The sequence below is a fragment of the Lampetra fluviatilis genome, chromosome 68 (genome assembly GCF_964198595.1).
Source record: "Lampetra fluviatilis chromosome 68, kcLamFluv1.1, whole genome shotgun sequence".
Lineage (NCBI taxonomy): Eukaryota > Metazoa > Chordata > Hyperoartia > Petromyzontiformes > Petromyzontidae > Lampetra > Lampetra fluviatilis.
In genome coordinates, this window is record NC_136342.1 from 3,952,862 (window position 1) to 3,976,861 (window position 24,000).

Genomic DNA, 24,000 nt, shown 5'->3' on the forward strand with positions numbered 1-24,000 from the left:
AGACCCACACTCACAGAGACCCACAGAGACCCACAGAGACCCATACTCACAGAGACCCACAGAGACCCACAGAGACCCACAGAGACCCACACTCACAGAGACCCACAGAGACCCACAGAGACCCACAGAGACCCACACTCACAGAGACCCACAGAGACCCACAGAGACCCACACTCATAGAGACCCACACACACAGAGACCCACACTCACAGAGACCCACACTCACAGAGACCCACAGAGACCCACAGAGACCCACAGAGACCCACAGAGACTCACAGAGACCCACACTCACAGAGACCCACACTCACCCACACTCATAGAGACCCACAGAGACTCACACTCACAGGAGCGTGCTGACCCTCCCCGCCCGTCGCTGTCGTCCCTTGCAGGGTCTGCCTGGGCCCCAGGGTCCCATCGGGCCTCCGGGAGAAAGGGTAACGGAGCACGCCTCACTCTGACAGCCCGTGTCGGTGGTGGTGTTGGTGGTGGTGTTGGTGGTGGTGTTGGTGGTGGTGTTGGTGGTGGTGTTCGTGCTGGTGGTGTTGGTGGTGTTGGTGGTGTTGGTGGTGGTGGTGTTGGTGGTGTTGGTGGTGGTGTTGGTGGTGGTGTTCGTGCTGGTGTTGGTGGTGGTGTTGGTGCTGGTTGTGTTGGTGGTGTTGGTGTTAAAGGTGGTTTTGGTTGTGGTGGCGGTCATGGCGATGGCGCGACAGCGTGAAGGAAATTGGGATGGTGGGGGATGATGGTCACGATGGTTGTGAGGTTAATGATGACGATGATCATGATGATCGTGATGATAATGATGATCGTGATGATGATGATCATCATGATGATGATGGTGATGATTATGATGATGATGATCGTGATGATGATGATCGTGATGATGATGATGATCGTGATGATGATGATCGTGATGATGATGATCGTGATGATGATCGTGATAATGATGATGATCGTGATGATGATGATCGTGATGATGATGATCGTGATAATGATGATTGTGATGATGATCGTGATGATGATCGTGATGATGATCGTGATAATGATGATTGTGATAATGATGATGATCGTGATGATGATGATCGTGATGATGATGATGATGATCGTGATGATGATGATCATGATGATGATCGTGATGATGATCGTGATAATGATGATTGTGGTGATGATCGTGATAATGATGATGATCGTGATGATGATCGTGATGATGATTGTGATGATGATCGTGATGATGATGATGATCGTGATGATGATCGTGACGATGATCGTGATGATGATCGTGATAATGATTGTGATGATGATCGTGATGATGATTGTGATGATGATCGTGATAATGATGATGATTGTGATGATGATCGTGATGATGATGATGATGATGATTGTGATGATGATCGTGATGATGATCGTGATGATGATGATCGTGATGATGATGATGATCGTGATGATGATGATGATCGTGATAATGATGATGATGATCGTGATGATGATGATCGTGATGATGATGACCGTGATGATCATCATGATGATGATGATGATCGTGATGATGATGATGATCGTGGTGATGATGATGATGCTGTGTGTCTGTCCAGGGTCTCACAGGTAAACCCGGCCTGCCTGGTCCGTCCGGAACCGACGGACCTCCGGTGAGGGTCACGACCCCCCCACCCCCTCCCCCCCCACCCCCTCTCCCTCCCCCCCCCCCACCCCCTCCCCCTCCCCCCACCCTCTCCAACTCTCCCTCTCACCCACCCCCTCCCCCCACCCTCTCCAACTCCCCCCCCACCCTCTCCAACTCCCCCCCCCTCCCCCTCCCCCCACCCCCTCCCCCTCCCCCCCACCCTCTCCAACTCCCCCCCCTCCCCCTCCCCCTCCCCCCCCCACCCCCTCCCCCACCCCTTCCCCCCACCCCCTCCCCCACCCCCTCTCCCTCCCCCCACCCCCTCCCCCTCCCCCCCCACCCTCTCCAACTCCCCCCCCTCCCCCTCCACCCACCCCCTCCCCCCCACCCTCTCCAACTCCCCCCCCTCCCCCTCCCCCCACCCCCTCCCCCACCCCCTCTCCCCACCCCCTCCCCCACCCCCTCTCCCTCCCCCCACCCCCTCCCCCTCTCCCCCACCCTCTCCAACTCCCCCCCACCCTCTCCAACTCCCCCACCCCCTCTCCCTCCCCCCTCCCCCTCCCCCTCCCCCCCACCCCCTCCCCCACCCCCTCCCCCCACCCCTCCCCCCCACCCCCTCCCCCACCCCCTCCCCCCACCCCTCCCCCCCCACCCCCTCCCTCTCACTCGACTCAACTCTGTTGTTGTTAACTTACAAGGTCAGGCCCCACTGAGCTATGTGGCCCATTTTTCAGAAGCGGCCTGCCCATCACTAATTATAGCAGCGCAACTAAGTGGCTTACATTGTCATCATCATTGTCATCATTATCATCATCATCATCGTCATTATCATCGTCGTCATCATCATCGTCATCATCATCATCATCGTCATCATCATCATCATCGTCGTCATCATCATCGTCATCATCATCATCGTCGTCATCATCATCATCGTCGTCATCATCATCGTCATCCTCATCATCATCGTCGTCATCATCATCATCGTCGTCATCATCGTCGTTGTCATCATCATCTTCGTCATCGTCATCATCATCGTTGTCATCGTCATCATCACTGTCGCGTGGAAATTTATAGCGGCCAAATACTCTAAATGTGTGTTTCTGCAGACTAGTAGAGACTCATAGGGCCGCAGAGACCCATAGAGACCCAAACTCATAGAGACCCACATAGACCCATACTCATAGAGACCCATAGAGACCCAAACTCATAGAGACCCACATAGACCCATACTCATAGAGACCCACAGAGACCAATTTTCAGAGACTCACAGAGACCCACACTCACAGAGACCCACAGAGACCTACAGAGACCCACAGAGACCCACAGAGACCCACACTCACAGAGACCCACAGAGACCCACAGAGACCCATACTCGCAGAGACCCACACTCATAGAGACCCACAGAGACCCATACTCACAGAGACCCACAGAGACCCACAGAGACCCACAGAGACTCACACTCATAGAGACCCACAGAGACCCACAGAGACCCACACTCACAGAGACCCACAGAGACCCACAGAGACCCACAGAGACCCACACTCACAGAGATCCACAGAGACCCACAGAGACACACAGAGACCCACAGAGACCCACACTCACAGAGACACACAGAGACCCACAGAGACCCACAGAGACCCACAGAGACCCACACTCACAGAGACCCACAGAGACCCACAGAGACCCACAGAGACCCACACTCACAGAGACCACAGAGACCCACAGAGACCCACACTCACAGAGACCCACACTCACAGAGACCCACAGAGACTCACAGAGACCCACAGAGACACACAGAGACCCACAGAGACCCACAGAGACCCACACTCACAGAGACCCACAGAGACCCACAGAGACACACAGAGACCCACAGAGACCCACACTCACAGAGACACACAGAGACCCACAGAGACCCACAGAGACCCACAGAGACCCACACTCACAGAGACCCACAGAGACCCACAGAGACCCACACTCACAGAGACCCACAGAGACCCACAGAGACCCACAGAGACCCACACTCACAGAGACCCACACACACAGAGACCCACAGAGACCCACACTCACAGAGACACACACACACAGAGACCCACAGAGACCCACAGAGACCCACAGAGACCCACACTCACAGAGACCCACACACACAGAGACCCACAGAGACCCACACTCACAGAGACCCACACACACAGAGACCCACAGAGACCCACACTCACAGAGACCCACACACACAGAGACCCACAGAGACCCACAGAGACCCACAGAGACTCACACTCATAGAGACCCACAGAGACCCACAGAGACCCACACTCACAGAGACCCACAGAGACCCACACTCACAGAGACCCACAGATACCCACAGAGACCCACAGAGACCCACACTCACAGAGACCCACACTCACAGAGACCCACACACACAGAGACCCACAGAGACCCACAGAGACCCACAGAGACCCACACTCACAGAGACCCACACACACAGAGACCCACAGAGACCCACACTCACAGAGACCCACAGAGACCCACACTCACAGAGATCCACAGAGACCCACAGAGACACACAGAGACCCACAGAGACCCACACTCACAGAGACACACAGAGACCCACAGAGACCCACAGAGACCCACACTCACAGAGACCCACAGAGACCCACAGAGACCCACACTCACAGAGACCCACACTCACAGAGACCAACAGAGACTCACAGAGACCCACAGATACACACAGAGACCCACAGAGACCCACAGAGACCCACACTCACAGAGACCCACAGAGACCCACAGAGACACACAGAGACCCACAGAGACCCACACTCACAGAGACACACAGAGACCCACAGAGACCCACAGAGACCCACAGAGACCCACACTCACAGAGACCCACAGAGACCCACAGAGACCCACACTCACAGAGACCCACAGAGACCCACAGAGACCCACACTCACAGAGACCCACACACACAGAGACCCACAGAGACCCACACTCACAGAGACCCACACACACAGAGACCCACAGAGACCCACAGAGACCCACACTCACAGAGACCCACACACACAGAGACCCACAGAGACCCACACTCACAGAGACCCACACACACAGAGACCCACAGAGACCCACACTCACAGAGACCCACACACACAGAGACCCACAGAGACCCACAGAGACCCACAGAGACTCACACTCATAGAGACCCACAGAGACCCACAGAGACCCACACTCACAGAGACCCACAGAGACCCACACTCACAGAGACCCACAGATACCCACAGAGACCCACAGAGACCCACACTCACAGAGACCCACACTCACAGAGACCCACACACACAGAGACCCACAGAGACCCACAGAGACCCACACTCACAGAGACCCACACACACAGAGACCCACAGAGACCCACACTCACAGAGACCCACACACAGAGATCCACAGAGACCCACACTCACAGAGACCCACACACACAGAGACCCACAGAGACCCACAGAGACCCACAGAGACCCACACACACAGAGACCCACAGAGACCCACAGAGACCCACAGAGACTCACACTCATAGAGACCCACAGAGACCCACACTCACAGAGACCCACAGAGACCCACAGAGACCCACAGAGACCCACACTCACAGAGACCCACAGAGACCCACAGAGACCCACAGAGACCCACACTCACAGAGACCCACACTCACAGAGACCCACAGAGACACACAGAGACCCACAGAGACCCACACACACAGAGACCCACAGAGACCCACAGATACCCACAGAGACCCACACACACAGAGACCCACAGAGACCCACAGAGACCCACAGAGACTCACACTCATAGAGACCCACAGAGACCCACAGAGACCCACACTCACAGAGACCCACACTCACAGAGACCCACAGAGACACACAGAGTCCCACAGAGACCCACAGAGACCCACAATCACAGAGACCCACATAGACCCACGCTCACAGAGACACACAGAGACCCACAGAGACCCACAGAGACCCACACTCACAGAGACCCACATAGACCCACGCTCACAGAGACACACAGAGACCCACAGAGACCCACACCACAACGCGCCCTCCATCTCAGCAGGCACAAGTCCCCCGCAGAGCTTTGTGGCCTCTCTTTGGTCAGAAGCGGAACTACGGCCACCACAAATCAGCTCAGCTCAGAGGTCGCAATCGGGTACCCGATACCCGTACCCTACCCGATACCCGGCTACCCGTACCCGGCCGGGTACGGGTACAGGTACCCATTTGCGACCCTGGTGCGGACGGGTACGGGTACGGGTAGGCCGTGAGTCACTGGTGAGTCACCGTTTGTCACTCATTTCCCCAACGTCTTGTCTCTTCTCACAATTCAAGTTCCTAGAATCAACCCACCCGCGCCTGCAACACGGCTTCATCCCAGAGGTCGCAATCGGGTACCCGATACCCGTACCCTACCCGTACCCAGCCGGCCGGGTACGGGTAGGGTACGGGTACGGCCGGGTACAGGTACGGGTACCTGTTTGCGACCTTGGTGCGATCAACCCACACCCCCAAGCCTTCTTAAGCAGTGCTCGCTAACAGCACTTGCCCCACCAGTCTGTTACAGGCTACACGGGGGATCTTTGTCTTTGTGGTGCTGGCAACCCACCCACTCGTAGGCGCTGCTGCTGCTGCTCGCCACTGACAGCACTTGCCCCACCAGTCTGTTACAGGCTACATGGGGGATCTTTGTCTTTGTGTGCGCGCGTGTGCAGGGCCATCCTGGCAAGGAGGGTCCTGCAGGTGACAAGGGAGAGATGGTACGAGCAGCCTCCACTCACCACGTCACTCACCACGACACTCACCACGTCACTCACCACACCACTCACCACTCACCACGTGACTCACCACGTGACTCACCACTCACCACGCCACTCACCACGCCACTCACCACGTCACTCACCACACCACTCACCACTCACCACGACACTCACCACGTCACTCACCACTCACCACGCCACTCACCACGCCACTCACCACGCCACTCACCACGCCACTCACCACGCCACTCACCACGTCACTCACCACACCACTCACCACTCACCACGACACTCACCACGTCACTCACCACTCACCACGCCACTCACCACGCCACTCACCACGCCACTCACCACTCACCACGTCACTCACCACGCCACTCACCACTCACCACGCCACTCACCACACCACTCACCACGCCACTCACCACACCACTCAACACGTACCTCACCATGCCACTCACCACTCACCACACCACTCACCACTCACCACGCCACTCACCACGCCACTCACCACGCCACTCACCACGCCACTCACCACACCACTCACCACTCACCACGCCACTCACCACGTCACTCACCACGTCACTCACCACTCCACTCACCACACCACTCACCACTCACCACGCCACTCACCACGTCACTCACCACGCCACTCACCACTCACCACGCCACTCACCACGCCACTCACCACTCCACTCACCACACCACTCACCACTCACCACGCCACTCACCACGCCACTCACCACTCACCACGCCACTGACCACGCCACTCACCACTCCACTCACCACACCACTCACCACTCACCACGCCACTCACCACGCCACTCACCACTCCACTCACCACACCACTCACCACTCACCACGCCACTCACCACGTCACTCACCACGCCACTCACCACGCCACTCACCACACCACTCACCACGCCACTCACCACGTCACTCACCACGTCACTCACCACTCCACTCACCACACCACTCACCACTCACCACGCCACTCACCACGTCACTCACCACGCCACTCACCACTCACCACGCCACTCACCACGCCACTCACCACTCCACTCACCACACCACTCACCACTCACCACGCCACTCACCACGCCACTCACCACTCACCACGCCACTGACCACGCCACTCACCACTCCACTCACCACACCACTCACCACTCACCACGCCACTCACCACGCCACTCACCACTCCACTCACCACACCACTCACCACTCACCACGCCACTCACCACGTCACTCACCACGCCACTCACCACGCCACTCACCACACCACTCACCACGCCACTCACCACGTCACTCACCACGTCACTCACCACTCCACTCACCACACCACTCACCACTCACCACGCCACTCACCACGTCACTCACCACGCCACTCACCACTCACCACGCCACTCACCACGCCACTCACCACTCCACTCACCACACCACTCACCACTCACCACGCCACTCACCACGCCACTCACCACTCACCACGCCACTGACCACGCCACTCACCACTCCACTCACCACACCACTCACCACTCACCACGCCACTCACCACGCCACTCACCACTCCACTCACCACACCACTCACCACTCACCACGCCACTCACCACGTCACTCACCACGCCACTCACCACGCCACTCACCACACCACTCACCACGCCACTCACCACGTCACTCACCACGTCACTCACCACTCCACTCACCACACCACTCACCACTCACCACGCCACTCACCACGTCACTCACCACGCCACTCACCACGTCACTCACCACGCCACTCACCACGCCACTCACCACGTGTCTCACCACGTCACTCACCACGCCACTCACCACGCCACTCACCACGCCACTCACCACGTCACTCACCACGTCACTCACCACGCCACTCACCACGCCACTCACCACGCCACTCACCACGCCACTCACCACGCCACTCACCACGTGTCTCAGTGTCTCTCTGCGTGTCTTACCTCGTGTCTCTATTTGTCTCAGTGTCTCCCTGTGTCTCTACACGTGTCTTATCACGTGTCTATGTGTGTCTCAGTGTCTCTCTGTATCTCCAGTGTCTCTACACGAGCCTCCCTGTCTCACCACGTGTGTCTCAACACATCTCTCCGCGTGTCTCTGCGTGTGTCTCTGTGTCTCTGCGTGTGTCTCTCCGCGTGTCTCTCTGTGTCTCTGGGTATCTCTGCATGTCTCTGCGTGTGTCTCTCCATGTCTCTCTGTGTCTCTCCGCGTGTCTCTGCGTGTCTCTGCGTGTGTCTCTCCGTGTCTCTCTGTGTCTCTCCGCGTGTCTCTCCGCGTGTCTCTCCGTGTCTCTCTGTGTCTCTCCGTGTCTCTCTGTGTCTCTCCGCGTGTCTCCGTCCTCATGCCTGCCCGCTTCTCTGCCTGTGACACCCGTGTGTGTCACTGTGTGTGTGTCACTGTGTGTGTGTGTGTCACTGTGTGTGTGTGTCACTGTGTGTGTGTCACTGTGTGTGTCACTGTGTGTGTGTCACTGTGTGTGTGTCACTGTGTGTGTCACTGTGTGTGTGTGTCACTGTGTGTGTCACTGTGTGTGTCACTGTGTGTGTGTCACTGTGTGTGTGTCACTGTGTGTGTCACTGTGTGTGTGTCACTGTGTGTGTGTCACTGTGTGTGTCACTGTGTGTGTGTCACTGTGTGTGTCACTGTGTGTGTGTCACTGTATGTGTCACCTGTGTGTGTGTCACTCTGTGTGTGTCACTGTGTGTGTGTCACTGTGTGTGTGTCACTGTGTGTGTCACGTGTGTGGGGAGCGGTAGTGCAGCGGTTAGCGCTACGCTGCGCTATGAACCTGGCGACACGAGTTCGATTCCCACTCACGGCCAACACCAGTGACGATTATCTGAACCGGTCCTGGGCCTCCCCTAGGTCGACTCAGCCTCAAATGAGTACCTGGTGCGGTGTGTAAACATCGCCACTAGGGAGACAAAGGCGGTCGGGCGTGGTGCTGGCCACCCACCCCCTCGTGTGCCGTTCCCGCCTTCATAGGTGCTCGCTAACAGCACTTGCCCCTACAGTCTGTTAAGGCTATACGGGGGATCTTTATCTTTGTCACTGTGTGTGTGTGTCACTGTGTGTGTGTGTCACTGTGTGTGTGTCACTGTGTGTCACTGTGTGTGTGTGTCACTGTGTGTGTGTCACGCGTGTCACTGTGTGTGTCACTGTGTGTGTGTCACTGTGTGTGTCACTGTGTGTGTGTCACTGTGTGTGTCACTGTGTGTGTCACTGTGTGTGTCACTGTGTGTGTGTCACTGTGTGTGTCACTGTGAGTGTCACTGTGAGTGTCACTGTGTGTGTCACTCTGTGTGTGTCACTCTGTGTGTGTCACTGTGAGTGTCACTGTGTGTGTCACTGTGAGTGTCACTGTGTGTGTCACTGTGTGTGTGTCACTGTGTGTGTCACTGTGTGTGTGTCACTGTGTGTGTGTCACTGTGTGTGTGTCACTGTGTGTGTCACTGTGTCACTGTGTGTGTCACTGTGTGTGTCACTGTGTGTGTCACTGTGTGTGTGTCACTGTGTGTGTCACTGTGTGTGTGTCACTGTGTGTGTGTCACTGTGTGTGTCACTGTGTGTGTGTCACTGTGTGTGTCACTGTGTCACTGTGTGTGTCACTGTGTGTGTCACTGTGTGTGTCACTGTGTGTGTGTCACTGTGTGTGTCACTGTGTCACTGTGTGTGTCACTGTGTGTGTCACTGTGTGTGTCACGTGTGTGTGTCACGTGTGTCACCGGCGTGTTCTCTGTGCGCGCTCACAGGGGGTGCAGGGACCTCAGGGCAGCGTTGGGTATCCAGGATCACGCGGAGCCAAGGTACGGTGCCACGCACACCGCACCACACCACACCATACAACACCGCACTACACTGCACCACACAACACTGCACTACACTGCACCACACCGTACCGCACTACACTGCACTACACCGCACCACGCGCGCGTTGCTGTTGCTGCTGCGGTGGTGGTGGCGAGTTGTGGTGAGTGGTAGTGATGAGTGGTGGTGGTGGTGAGTGGTGGTGAGTGGTGGTGGTGAGTGGTGTTGGTGGTGCTGGTGGTGGTGAGTGGTGGTGAGTGGTGGTGTTGAGTGGTGTTGAGTGGTGGTGAGTGGTGGTGGTGAGTGGTGTTGGTGGTGCTGGTGGTGAGTGGTGGTGAGTGTTGAGTGGTGGTGAGTGGTGGTGAGTGTTGAGTGGTGGTGAGTGGTGAGTGGTGGTGGTGGTGAGTGGTGGTGGTGAGTGGTGGTGGTGAGTGGTGGTGAGTGTTGAGTGGTGGTGGTGGTCAGTGGTGGTGAGTGGTGGTGGTGAGTGGTGGTGCTGGTGGTGAGTGTTGAGTGGTGGTGAGTGTTGAGTGGTGGTGGTGAGTGGTGGTGAGTGTTGAGTGGTGAGTGGTGGTGGTGAGTGGTGGTGAGTATTGAGTGGTGGTGGTGAGTGGTGGTGGTGAGTGGTGGTGAGTGGTGGTGAGTGGTGGTGGTGAGTGGTGGTGCTGGTGGTGAGTGTTGAGTGGTGGTGGTGAGTGGTGGTGAGTGTTGAGTGGTGGTGGTGAGTGGTGGTGGTGAGTGGTGGTGAGTGTTGAGTGGTGGTGGTGAGTGGTGGTGGTGAGTGGTGGTGAGTGTTGAGTGGTGGTGGTGAGTGGTGGTGAGTGTTGAGTGGTGGTGGTGAGTGGTGAGTGGTGGTGAGTGTTGAGTGGTGGTGGTGAGTGGTGGTGAGTGGTGGTGGTGGTGAGTGATGGTGAGTGGTGGTGAGTGGTGGTGGTGAGTGGTGGTGAGTGTTGAGTGGTGGTGGTGAGTGGTGGTGAGTGGTGGTGGTGGTGAGTGATGGTGAGTGGTGGTGCTGGTGGTGGTGAGTGGTGGTAAGTGTTGAGTGGTGGTGGTGAGTGGTGGTGGTGAGTGGTGGTGAGTGTTGAGTGGTGGTGGTGAGTGGTGGTGAGTGGTGAGTGGTGGTGGTGAGTGGTGGTGAGTGTTGAGTGGTGGTGGTGAGTGTTGAGTGGTGGTGGTGAGTGGTGGTGAGTGTTGAGTGGTGGTGGTGAGTGGTGGTGGTGAGTGGTGGTGAGTGTTGAGTGGTGGTGGTGAGTGGTGGTGAGTGTTGAGTGGTGGTGGTGAGTGGTGGTGGTGAGTGGTGGTGAGTGTTGAGTGGTGGTGGTAAGTGGTGGTGGTGAGTGGTGGTGCTGGTGGTGAGTGTTGAGTGGTGGTGGTGAGTGGTGGTGAGTGTTGAGTGGTGGTGGTGAGTGGTGGTGAGTGGTGGTGGTGAGTGGTGGTGGTGAGTGGTGGTGGTGAGTGGTGGTGAGTGTTGAGTGGTGGTGGTGAGTGGTGGTGAGTGACGCGACTTCCTCCTGTCCCCGTCCTAGGGAGCGGAGGGAGCCCGGGGACTCAAGGGGCACAACGGTGGCAAGGTGAGGATCACTCCACAGCTCACTCACTCACTCACTCACTCCTCACTCACTCATACACTCACTCACTCCTCACTCACTCCTCACTCACTCATACACTCACTCACTCCTCACTCACTCACTCACTCACACCTCACTCACTCATACACTCACTCCTCACTCACTCACTCACTCACACCTCACTCACTCATACACGCACTCACTCACTCATACACTCACTCACTCACTCCTCACTCACTCACTCATACACTCACTCACTCCTCACTCACTCACTCATACACTCACTCACTCCTCACTCACTCACTCATACACTCACTCACTCCTCCCTCACTCCTCACTCACTCACTCATACACTCACTCACTCACTCACTCACTCACTCCTCACTCCTCACTCACTCACTCACTCCTCACTCACTCATACACTCACTCACTCCTCCCTCACTCCTCACTCACTCACTCACTCGCTCGCTCACTCACTCACTCATACACTCACTCACTCACTCCTCACTCACTCACTCATACACTCACTCACTCCTCACTCACTCACTCATACACTCACTCACTCCTCACTCACTCACTCATACACTCACTCACTCCTCCCTCACTCCTCACTCACTCACTCATACACTCACTCACTCACTCACTCACTCCTCACTCACTCACTCACTCACTCACTCACTCCTCACTCACTCCTCACTCACTCACTCATACACTCACTCGCTCCTCACTCACTCACTCACTCACTCACTCACTCCTCACTCACTCACTCACTCGCTCGCTCACTCACTCCTCACTCACTCACTCACTCACTCACTCCTCACTCACTCACTCCTCACTCACTCACTCACTCACTCCTCATTCACTCACTCACTCACTCACTCACTCCTCACTCACTCATACACTCACTCACTCACTCACTCATACACTCACTCACTCGCTCCTCACTCACTCACTCACTCCTCACTCACTCACTCACTCACTCACTCACTCGCTCGCTCACTCACTCCTCACTCACTCACTCACTCACTCCTCACTCACTCACTCACTCCTCACTCACTCACTCACTCACTCACTCACTCACTCACTCACTCACTCACTCCTCATTCACTCACTCACTCACTCACTCCTCACTCACTCATACACTCACTCACTCGCTCACTCACTCACTCACTCCTCACTTACTCACTCACTCACTCACTCCTCACTCACTCACCCACTCACTCACTCACTCACTCACTCCTCACTCACTCACTCATACACTCACTCACTCGCTCCTCACTCACTCACTCACTCACTCCTCACTCACTCACTCCTCACTCACTCACTCACTCCTCACTCACTCACTCCTCACTCACTCACTCCTCATTCACTCACTCACTCCTCATTCACTCACTCACTCCTCACTCACTCATACACTCACTCACTCGCTCACTCACTCACTCACTCCTCACTTACTCACTCACTCACTCACTCCTCACTCACTCACTCACCCACTCACTCACTCACTCACTCCTCACTCACTCACTCACTCACTCACTCACTCCTCACTCACTCCACAGCTCACTCACTCACTCCTCACTCACTCACTCACTCGATTACTCACCAACTCATTCACTCACCCACCTACTTACTCAACTACACACTTAGTGACTCGTTCACTCACTCGATTACTCACCAACTCATTCACTCACTCACCTACTCACTGAACTACTCAGTTAGTCATTCGTTAACTCACTCACTCACTCACTCCTCACCCACTCACTCCTCGCTCACCCGCTCGCACCTAGCTGGTGGTGGGAGTACCGAGGGCGATGGGTTTCACAGTGGTGGTGGTGGTGGTCGTGGTGGTGGTGATGGTGGTCGTGGTGGTGGTGGTCGTGGTGGTGGTGGTTGTGGTGGTGGTGATCATGGTGGTGGTGTGTCTCTGTCCAGGGAGAGGATGGCGTTGCCGGTGCCAAGGGAGACTCGGGAGCCAAAGGCGACCAGGTTAGTACACCTAGGTGTGTGTGTGTGTCTGTGTGTATGTGTGTGTCTGTGTGTGTCTGTGTGTGTGTGTGTCTGTGTGTGGTGTGTGTCTCTGTGTGTGTCTGTGTGTGTGTGTGTCTGTGTGTGTGTGTGTGTTTCAGGAAAGGGCGGTCCTGCACAGATGCCATATTTTCTGTCCGTCTGCTACAGCAGAGGTGTAGGGAATTCCAACAAGACCTACATCTCTGCTTTATTGACCTGGTCAAGGCCTATGATACCATCAGTAGGCCTGGGCTCTGGGTTGATCTTCGTGCTTTCAGAGTCCTTGACACTCTGTTCACGATCATTAAGGACCTTCATGATGGTGAGCGGGCCCGGGTAAAACTACGTGGCTGGTGTCGATTCTAAACGTGGATGGGGAAAAAAATAAGCCGGAGGACCTGGAGAAAAATCCACGGGGGAGAGAGAGACACGCAAACTCCAAATATACAGCAGCAGCAGCAGGCGTCGTCAGGGTCAGAATCGAACCCTCGACTTCCTGCAGACCAGGCAAGGTAGTCAACATCTCCTAGCCACCTTGATGATGATGAGAGAGACACGCAGACTCCAAATATACAGCAGCAGCAGCAGGCGTCGTCAGGGTCGGGATCGAACCCACGACCTCCTGTAGACCAGGTGAGGTAGTCAACATCTCCTAGCCACCGTGATGATGATGATGATGAGAGAGAGACACGCAAACTCCAAATATACAGCAGCAGCAGGCGTCGTCAGGGTCAGAATCTAACCCTCGACCTCCTGTAGACCAGAGTAGGGGGCGCGGTCAAAGCGGCGTGCGTGGCGACCCCCCCATGTGACCCCCCAATGTGACCCCCAAATTGTGACCGCCCCCCTTGTGACCCCACGTGACCCCACCCCCCGTGTGACCCCTCACCCCTCACCCCCACCCCCCGTGCCGTCAGGGTGAGCTGGGAGCTTCGGGACCCCGTGGGGAGGACGGCGCTGAGGGCCCCAAGGGTCGAGCCGGCCTGCCCGGAGACCCGGGCCCCATCGGCCTCACTGGCGAGAAGGTGAGCGGCCACCCTGGCATCATACCAGACGCCTAGCACAGGTCTGAGAACCATCATCATCATACCAGACTCCTAGCGCAGGTCTGAGAACCATCATCATCATACCAGACTCCTGGCGCAGGTCTGAGAACCATCATCATCATACCAGACTCCTAGCACAGGTCTGAGAACCATCATCATTATACCAGACTCCTAGCGCAGGTCTGAGAACCATCATCATCATACCAGACTCCTAGCGCAGGTCTGAGAACCATCATCATCATACCAGACTCCTAGCGCAGGTCTGAGAACCATCATCATCATACCAGACTCCTAGCACAGGTCTGAGAACCATCATCATCATACCAGACTCCTAGCGCAGGTCTGAGAACCATCATCATCATACCAGACGCCTAGCACAGGTCTGAGAACCATCATCATTATACCAGACTCCTAGCGCAGGTCTGAGAACCATCATCATCATACCAGACTCCTAGCGCAGGTCTGAGAACCATCATCATCATACCAGACTCCTAGCGCAGGTCTGAGAACCATCATCATTATACCAGACTCCTAGCGCAGGTCTGAGAACCATCATCATCATACCAGACTCCTAGCGCAAGTCTGAGAACCATCATCATCATACCAGACTCCTAGCGCAGGTCTGAGAACCATCATCATTATACCAGACTCCTAGCGCAGGTCTGAGAACCATCATCATCATACCAGACTCCTAGCGCAGGTCTGAGAACCATCATCATCATACCAGACTCCTAGCGCAGGTCTGAGAACCATCATCATCATACCAGACTCCTAGCACAGGTCTGAGAACCATCATCATCATACCAGACTCCTGGCGCAGGTCTGAGAACCATCATCATCATACCAGACTCCTAGCGCAGGTCTGAGAACCATCATCATCATACCAGACTCCTAGCGCAGGTCTGAGAACCATCATCATCATACCAGACTCCTGGCGCAGGTCTGAGAACCATCATCATCATACCAGACTCCTAGCGCAGGTCTGAGAACCATCATCATCATACCAGACTCCTGGCGCAGGCCTGAGAACCATCATCATCATCATACCAGACTCCTAGCACAGGTCTGAGAACCATCATCATCATCATCATCATACCAGACGCCTAGCGCAGGTCTGAGAACCATCATCATTATACCAGACTCCTAGCGCAGGTCTGAGAATCATCATCATCATACCAGACTCCTGGCGCAGGTCTGAGAACCATCATCATCATACCAGACTCCTAGCGCAGGTCTGAGAACCATCATCATCATACCAGACTCCTAGCGCAGGTCTGAGAACCATCATCATCATACCAGACTCCTGGCGCAGGTCTGAGAACCATCATCATCATACCAGACTCCTAGCGCAGGTCTGAGAACCATCATCATCATACCAGACTCCTAGCGCAGGTCTGAGAACCATCATCATCATACCAGACTCCTAGCGCAGGTCTGAGAACCATCATCATCATACCAGACTCCTGGCGCAGGTCTGAGAACCATCATCATCATACCAGACTCCTAGCGCAGGTCTGAGAACCATCATCATCATACCAGACTCCTGGCGCAGGCCTGAGAACCATCATCATCATCATACCAGACTCCTAGCACAGGTCTGAGAACCATCATCATCATCATCATACCAGACGCCTAGCGCAGGTCTGAGAACCATCATCATTATACCAGACTCCTAGCGCAGGTCTGAGAACCATCATCATCATACCAGACTCCTAGCGCAGGTCTGAGAACCATCATCATCATACCAGACTCCTAGCGCAGGTCTGAGAACCATCATCATCATACCAGACTCCTGGCGCAGGTCTGAGAACCATCATCATCATACCAGACTCCTAGCGCAGGTCTGAGAACCATCATCATCATACCAGACTCCTGGCGCAGGTCTGAGAACCATCATCATCATCATCATACCAGACGCCTAGCGCAGGTCTGAGAACCATCATCATTATACCAGACTCCTAGCGCAGGTCTGAGAACCATCATCATCATACCAGACTCCTAGCGCAGGTCTGAGAACCATCATCATCATACCAGACTCCTGGCGCAGGTCTGAGAACCATCATCATCATACCAGACTCCTAGCACAGGTCTGAGAACCATCATCATTATACCAGACTCCTAGCGCAGGTCTGAGAACCATCATCATCATACCAGACTCCTAGCGCAGGTCTGAGAACCATCATCATCATACCAGACTCCTAGCGCAGGTCTGAGAACCATCATCATCATACCAGACTCCTAGCACAGGTCTGAGAACCATCATCATCATACCAGACTCCTAGCGCAGGTCTGAGAACCATCATCATCATACCAGACGCCTAGCACAGGTCTGAGAACCATCATCATTATACCAGACTCCTAGCGCAGGTCTGAGAACCATCATCATCATACCAGACTCCTAGCGCAGGTCTGAGAACCATCATCATCATACCAGACTCCTGGCGCAGGTCTGAGAACCATCATCATCATACCAGACTCCTAGCGCAGGTCTGAGAACCATCATCATCATACCAGACTCCTAGCGCAGGTCTGAGAACCATCATCATCATCGTCATACCAGACTCCTAGCGCAGGTCTGAGAACCATCATCATCATCGTCATACCAGACTCCTAGCGCAGGTCTGAGAACCATCATCATCATACCAGACTCCTAGCGCAGGTCTGAGAACCATCATCATCATACCAGACTCCTGGCGCAGGTCTGAGAACCATCATCATTATACCAGACTCCTAGCGCAGGTCTGAGAACCATCATCATCATACCAGACTCCTAGCGCAGGTCTGAGAACCATCATCATCATACCAGACTCCTAGCGCAGGTCTGAGAACCATCATCATCATACCAGACTCCTAGCGCAGGTCTGAGAACCATCATCATCATACCAGACTCCTGGCGCAGGCCTGAGAACCATCATCATCATCATACCAGACTCCTAGCACAGGTCTGAGAACCATCATCATCATCATCATACCAGACTCCTAGCGCAGGTCTGAGAACCATCATCATCATACCAGACTCCTAGCGCAGGCCTGAGAACCATCATCATCATACCAGATACGTTACGCAGGTGCGACTCTATGTGTCTCTGTGTGAGTCTGTGTGTCTCTCTGTGTGTCTCTGTGTGTGTCTCTGTGTGTGTCTCTGTGTGTGTCTCTGTGTGAGTCTATGTGTCTCTGTGTGTGTCTCTGTGTGAGTCTATGTGCCTCTGTGTGTGTCTCTGTGTGAGTCTATGTGTCTCTGTGTGTTCTCTGTGTGTGTCTCTGTGTGTCTCTGTGTGTGTCTCTGTGTGTGTCTCTGTGTGTGTCTCTGTGTGTGTCTCTCTCTGTGTGTGTCTCTGTGTGTCTCTCTCTCTGTGTGTGTCTCTGTGTGTGTCTATGTGTGTCTCTCTGTGTGTGTCTCTCTGTGTGTGTCTCTGTGTGTCTCTGTGTGTGTCTCTGTGTGTCTCTGTGTGTGCCACAGGGCCGGTAGCCTTCATAGGCACTACTTGCTAACAGCACTTGCCCCTACAGCCTGTGACAGCCTACGCGGGGGGGGGGGGGGTGACGGTGACCGTGTCTCTTGTGTGTGTGTGAGCCTGTGTGTCTCTCTGTGTGTCTCTGTGTGTGTCTATGTGTGTGTCTCTGTGTGTCTCTCTCTCTGTGTGTGTCTCTGTGTGTGTCTCTGTGTGTGTCTCTGTGTGTCTCTCTGTGTGTGTCTATGTGTGTGTCTCTGTGTGTCTCTCTCTCTGTGTGTGTCTCTGTGTGTGTCTCTGTGTGTGTCTCTCTCTGTGTGTGTCTCTGTGTGTGTCTCTGTGTGTGTCTCTGTGTGTGTCTCTCTCTGTGTGTGTCTCTGTGTGTCTCTCTCTCTGTGTGTGTCTATGTGTGTCTCTCTGTGTGTGTCTATGTGTGTCTCTCTGTGTGTGTCTCTGTGTGTCTCTCTCTCTGTGTGTGTCTCTGTGTGTGTCTCTGTGTGTGTCTCTGTGTGTGTCTCTCTGTGTGTGTCTCTGTGTGTGTCTCTCTCTGTGTGTGTCTCTGTGTGTGTCTCTGTGTGTCTCTCTGTGTGTGTCTCTGTGTGTGTCTCTCTCTGTGTGTGTCTCTGTGTGTGTCTCTGTGTGTCTCTCTGTGTGTGTCTCTGTGTGTGTCTCTCTCTGTGTGTGTCTCTGTGTGTCTCTCTCTCTGTGTGTGTCTATGTGTGTCTCTCTCTGTGTGTGTCTATGTGTGTCTCTCTGTGTGTGTCTCTGTGTGTCTCTCTCTCTGTGTGTGTCTCTGTGTGTGTCTCTGTGTGTGTCTCTCTCTGTGTGTGTCTCTGTGTGTCTCTCTCTCTGTGTGTGTCTATGTGTGTCTCTCTGTGTGTGTCTCTCTGTGTGTCTCTGTGTGTGTCTCTGTGTGTCTCTCTCTCTGTGTGTGTCTATGTGTGTCTCTCTGTGTGTGTCTCTGTGTGTGTCTCTCTCTGTGTGTGTCTCTGTGTGTGTCTCTGTGTGTGTCTCTCTCTGTGTGTGTCTCTGTGTGTCTCTCTCTGTGTGTGTCTATGTGTGTCTCTCTGTGTCTGTCTCTGTGTGTGTCTCTCTCTGTGTGTGTCTATGTGTGTCTCTCTGTGTGTGTCTCTGTGTGTGTCTATGTGTGTCTCTGTGTGTGTCTCTGTGTGTGCCACAGTGCCGGTAGCCTTCATAGGCACTACTCGCTACTAACAACACTTGCCCCTACAGCCTGTGACAGCCTACGGGGGGGGGGGGGGGGTGACGGTGACAGTGTCTCTTGTGTGTGTGTGAGCCTGTGTGTCTCTCTGTGTGTCTCTGTGTGTGTCTATGTGTGTCTCTCTGTGTGTGTCTCTGTGTGTGTCTATGTGTGTCTCTGTGTGTGTCTCTGTGTGTGCCACAGTGCCGGTAGCCTTCATAGGCACTACTCGCTACTAACAACACTTGCCCCTACAGCCTGTGACAGTCTGTGTGTTTCGACTAACCCCGCGCCTCTTTGCGTGCCCCAGGGGAAGCTGGGAGTGCCTGGACTGCCCGGATACCCTGGCCGACAAGGCGTCAAGGTATCTGTGCCGACTTCTTTGCCAGTTCAAATCTTGACTTTGAAGCTTTCGCGTAGGTGACACCATTTTTTGTTCACGGACCTGGGCTGCGGTGGCCCGTTATTGGGTCTTTTCTCCTTTTCAAAGAATCTCTCCGGCGACGTTTGTTTCTTTGCTCATGCTGGCCAGCGGGCTTACCGACGCCGTGTGCCGCGAGATGAGTGCACGGTGCGGGAAAGTGGTCGATAATCATGGGCGGGACTCAATTAAGTGTCGGATTCTGACTTCTCACAACCCAGAATCCGTCGCGTGCGCAGTTTACACAGTCGGGTTTCGCGCTCCGATGAGAATCTAACGCCGCCGCTGATCTCACAGGAGTCGGAGCTCAGGCGGCAATGCAAGCGATGGGGGAGCGGCTGTCAGTACAGATGACGAACCGTCATCTTTTCGATTTAAAGCTTCTTTCGTGACTGCAGCAGGGATTCATCTCCTTGGTTCTTTCGGTAAAGTCACGTAGAAGGGAAATAATAAAAATGAAACATAGTAAAATACAATTCTCACGACGTTTCGGCCACAACGCAAGCAGCCGTCCTCAGGTGAAGAACAGGTCTGTCGAGTAGACAGAGTCTGAACGCTGTCTCCCCGACAGACCTGTTCTTCACCTGAGGACGGCTGCTTGCGTTGTGGCCGAAACGTCGTGAGAATTGTATTTTACTATGTTTTATTTTTATTATTTAATTTTATTGTGTTTTATTTTTATTATTTTATTATTTTCCTTCTACGTGACTTTACCGAAAGAACCAAGAAGATGAATCCCTGCAGTCACGAAAGCTTTAAATCGAAATTTAAGTAGTGACTAATCCCATATCTGCATTTTACATAAACATGCAAAATTCGTCTTGATATGCAAATTCCTTTGTCAAGGCGCCCTTCCCCCCACTAACCCAGCTTAAATATACGCTGCCAAACCTAGTGGTGCTCATTCAGACGCTGTCTTTCCGACAGACCTGTTCTTCACCTGAGGACGGCTGCTTGCGTTGTGGCCGAAATGTCGTGAGAATTATGTTATTATGTTTTATTTTTATTATTTTATTTTATTATGTTTCATTTTTATTACTTTATTATTTCCCTTCTACGTGACTTTACCGAAGGAACCAAGAAGAGGTAGCTTCATCTGTACTGACAGATGAAGCTTCATCTGTCAGTACAGATGATGACGCTTCATCTGTCAGTACAGATGATGTAGCTTCATCTGTCAGTACAGATGATGTAGCTTCATCTGTCAGTACAGATGATGTAGCTTCATCTGTCAGTACAGATGATGTAGCTTCATCTGTCAGTACAGATGATGTAGCTTCATCTGTCAGTACAGATGATGTAGCTTCATCTGTCAGTACAGATGATGTAGCTTCATCTGTCAGTACAGATGATGTAGCTTCATCTGTCAGTACAGATGATGTAGCTTCATCTGTCAGTACAGATGATGTAGCTTCATCTGTCAGTACAGATGAAGCTTCATCTGTCAGTACAGATGATGTAGCTTCATCTGTCAGTACAGATGATGTAGCTTCATCTGTCAGTACAGATGATGTAGCTTCATCTGTACTGACAGATGAAGCTTCATCTGTCAGTACAGATGATGTAGCTTCATCTGTCAGTACAGATGATGTAGCTTCATCTGTCAGTACAGATGATGTAGCTTCATCTGTCAGTACAGATGATGTAGCTTCATCTGTCAGTACAGATGATGTAGCTTCATCTGTCAGTACAGATGATGTAGCTTCATCTGTCAGTACAGATGATGTAGCTTCATCTGTCAGTACAGATGATGAAGCTTCATCTGTCAGTACAGATGATGTAGCTTCATCTGTCAGTACAGATGATGTAGCTTCATCTGTCAGTACAGATGATGTAGCTTCATCTGTCAGTACAGATGATGAAACTTCATCTGTCAGTACAGATGATGTAGCTTCATCTGTCAGTACAGATGATGAAACTTCATCTGTCAGTACAGATGATGTAGCTTCATCTGTCAGTACAGATGATGTAGCTTCATCTGTCAGTACAGATGATGTAGCTTCATCTGTCAGTACAGATGATGTAGCTTCATCTGTCAGTACAGATGATGTAGCTTCATCTGTCAGTACAGATGATGTAGCTTCATCTGTCAGTACAGATGATGTAGCTTCATCTGTCAGTACAGATGATGTAGCTTCATCTGTACTGACAGATGAAGCTTCATCTGTCAGTACAGATGATGACGCTTCATCTGTCAGTACAGATGATGAAACTTCATCTGTCAGTACAGATGATGTAGCTTCATCTGTCGGTACAGATGATGTAGCTTCATCTGTCGGTACAGATGATGTAGCTTCATCTGTCAGTACAGATGATGTAGCTTCATCTGTCAGTACAGATGACAAAGCTTCGCTCGCCTTCTGCTGTGAGGCCTGGCTCCTGAGTGTGGTGCTGTGTGCGGCGGCGTCTCCTCTCACCTCTGACTCTGTCTGCAGGGGTCTACCGGCTTCCCGGGGTTCGCTGGGGCCAACGGCGACAAGGGGGCGCGGGTAACCACACCGCACTGTGTACCGCACTGTGTACCGCACACCGCGTACCACACACCGCACCGCACACCGCACCGTGTACCGCACACCGCGTACCGCACACCGCACCGTACACCCCACTGTGTACCGCTTACCGCGTACCACACACCGCACCGCACTGTGTACCGCGCTGTGTACCGCACTGTGTACCGCGCTGTGTACCGCGCTGTGTACCGCGCTGTGTACCGCGCTGTGTACCGCGCTGTGTACCGCACTGTGTACCGCGCTGTGTACCGCGCTGTGTACCGCGCTGTGTACCGCGCTGTGTACCGCGCTGTGTACCGCACTGTGTACCGCGCTGTGTACCGCGCTGTGTACCGCACTGTGTACCGCGCTGTGTACCGCGCTGTGTACCGCGCTGTGTACCGCGCTGTGTACCGCACTGTGTACCGCGCTGTGTACCGCGCTGTGTACCGCGCTGTGTACCGCACTGTGTACCGCGCTGTGTACCGCGCTGTGTACCACGCTGTGTACCGCACTGTGTACCGCGCTGTGTACCGCACTGTGTACCGCACTGTGTACCGCGCTGTGTACCGCGCCGTGTACCGCACTGTGTACCGCGCTGTGTACCGCACTGTGTACCGTGCTGTGTACCGCGCTGTGTACCGCGCTGTGTACCGCACTGTGTACCGCGCTGTGTACCGCACTGTGTACCGTGCTGTGTACCGCGCTGTGTACCGCGCTGTGTACCGCACTGTGTACCGTGCTGTGTACCGCGCTGTGTACCACACTGTGTACCGCGCTGTGTACCGCGCTGTGTACCGTGCTGTGTACCGTGCTGTGTACCGCGCTGTGTACCACACTGTGTACCGCACTGTGTACCGTGCTGTGTACCGCGCTGTGTACCGCACTGTGTACCGCGCTGTGTACCGTGCTGTGTACCGTGCTGTGTACCGTGCTGTGTACCGCGCTGTGTACCGTGCTGTGTACCGTGCTGTGTACCGTGCTGTGTACCACACTGTGTACCGCGCTGTGTACCGCGCTGTGTACCGCACTGTGTACCACACTGTGTACCGTGCTGTGTACCGTGCTGTGTACCACACTGTGTACCGCACTGTGTACCGTGCTGTGTACCGCGCTGTGTACCGCACTGTGTACCGCGCTGTGTACCGTGCTGTGTACCGTGCTGTGTACCACACTGTGTACCGCGCTGTGTACCGTGCTGTGTACCGTGCTGTGTACCGTGCTGTGTACCACACTGTGTACCGCGCTGTGTACCGCACTGTGTACCGCGCTGTGTACCGTGCTGTGTACCGCGCCGTGTACCGCGCTGTGTACCACACTGTGTACCGCGCTGTGTACCGCGCTGTGTACCGCGCTGTGTACCGTGCTGTGTACCGCGCTGTGTACCGCGCTGTGTACCGCACTGTGTACCGCGCTGTGCACCGCGCTGTGTACCGTGCTGTGTACCGTGCTGTGTACCACACTGTGTACCGCGCTGTGTACCGCACTGTGTACCGCGCTGTGCACCGCGCTGTGCACCGCGCCGTGTACCGCACTGTGTACCGCACTGTGCACCGCGCTGTGTACCGCGCTGTGTACCGCGCTGTGTA

The 24,000-nt window shown here is 54.3% G+C and overlaps 1 protein-coding gene across 1 annotated transcript in view; it reads left to right on the plus strand.

Moving 5' to 3' along the window:
* LOC144952536 (uncharacterized) overlaps positions 1 to 24,000 on the plus strand; it is a 208,730-nt gene that overhangs the window by 91,754 nt on the left and 92,976 nt on the right. Inside the window, 9 exon segments of the mRNA XM_078882985.1 lie at positions 390 to 434; positions 1,587 to 1,640; positions 6,352 to 6,396; positions 10,173 to 10,226; positions 11,754 to 11,798; positions 13,728 to 13,781; positions 14,720 to 14,827; positions 19,812 to 19,865; positions 22,358 to 22,411. Coding sequence (XP_078739111.1) covers positions 390 to 434; positions 1,587 to 1,640; positions 6,352 to 6,396; positions 10,173 to 10,226; positions 11,754 to 11,798; positions 13,728 to 13,781; positions 14,720 to 14,827; positions 19,812 to 19,865; positions 22,358 to 22,411 — 513 coding nt within the window.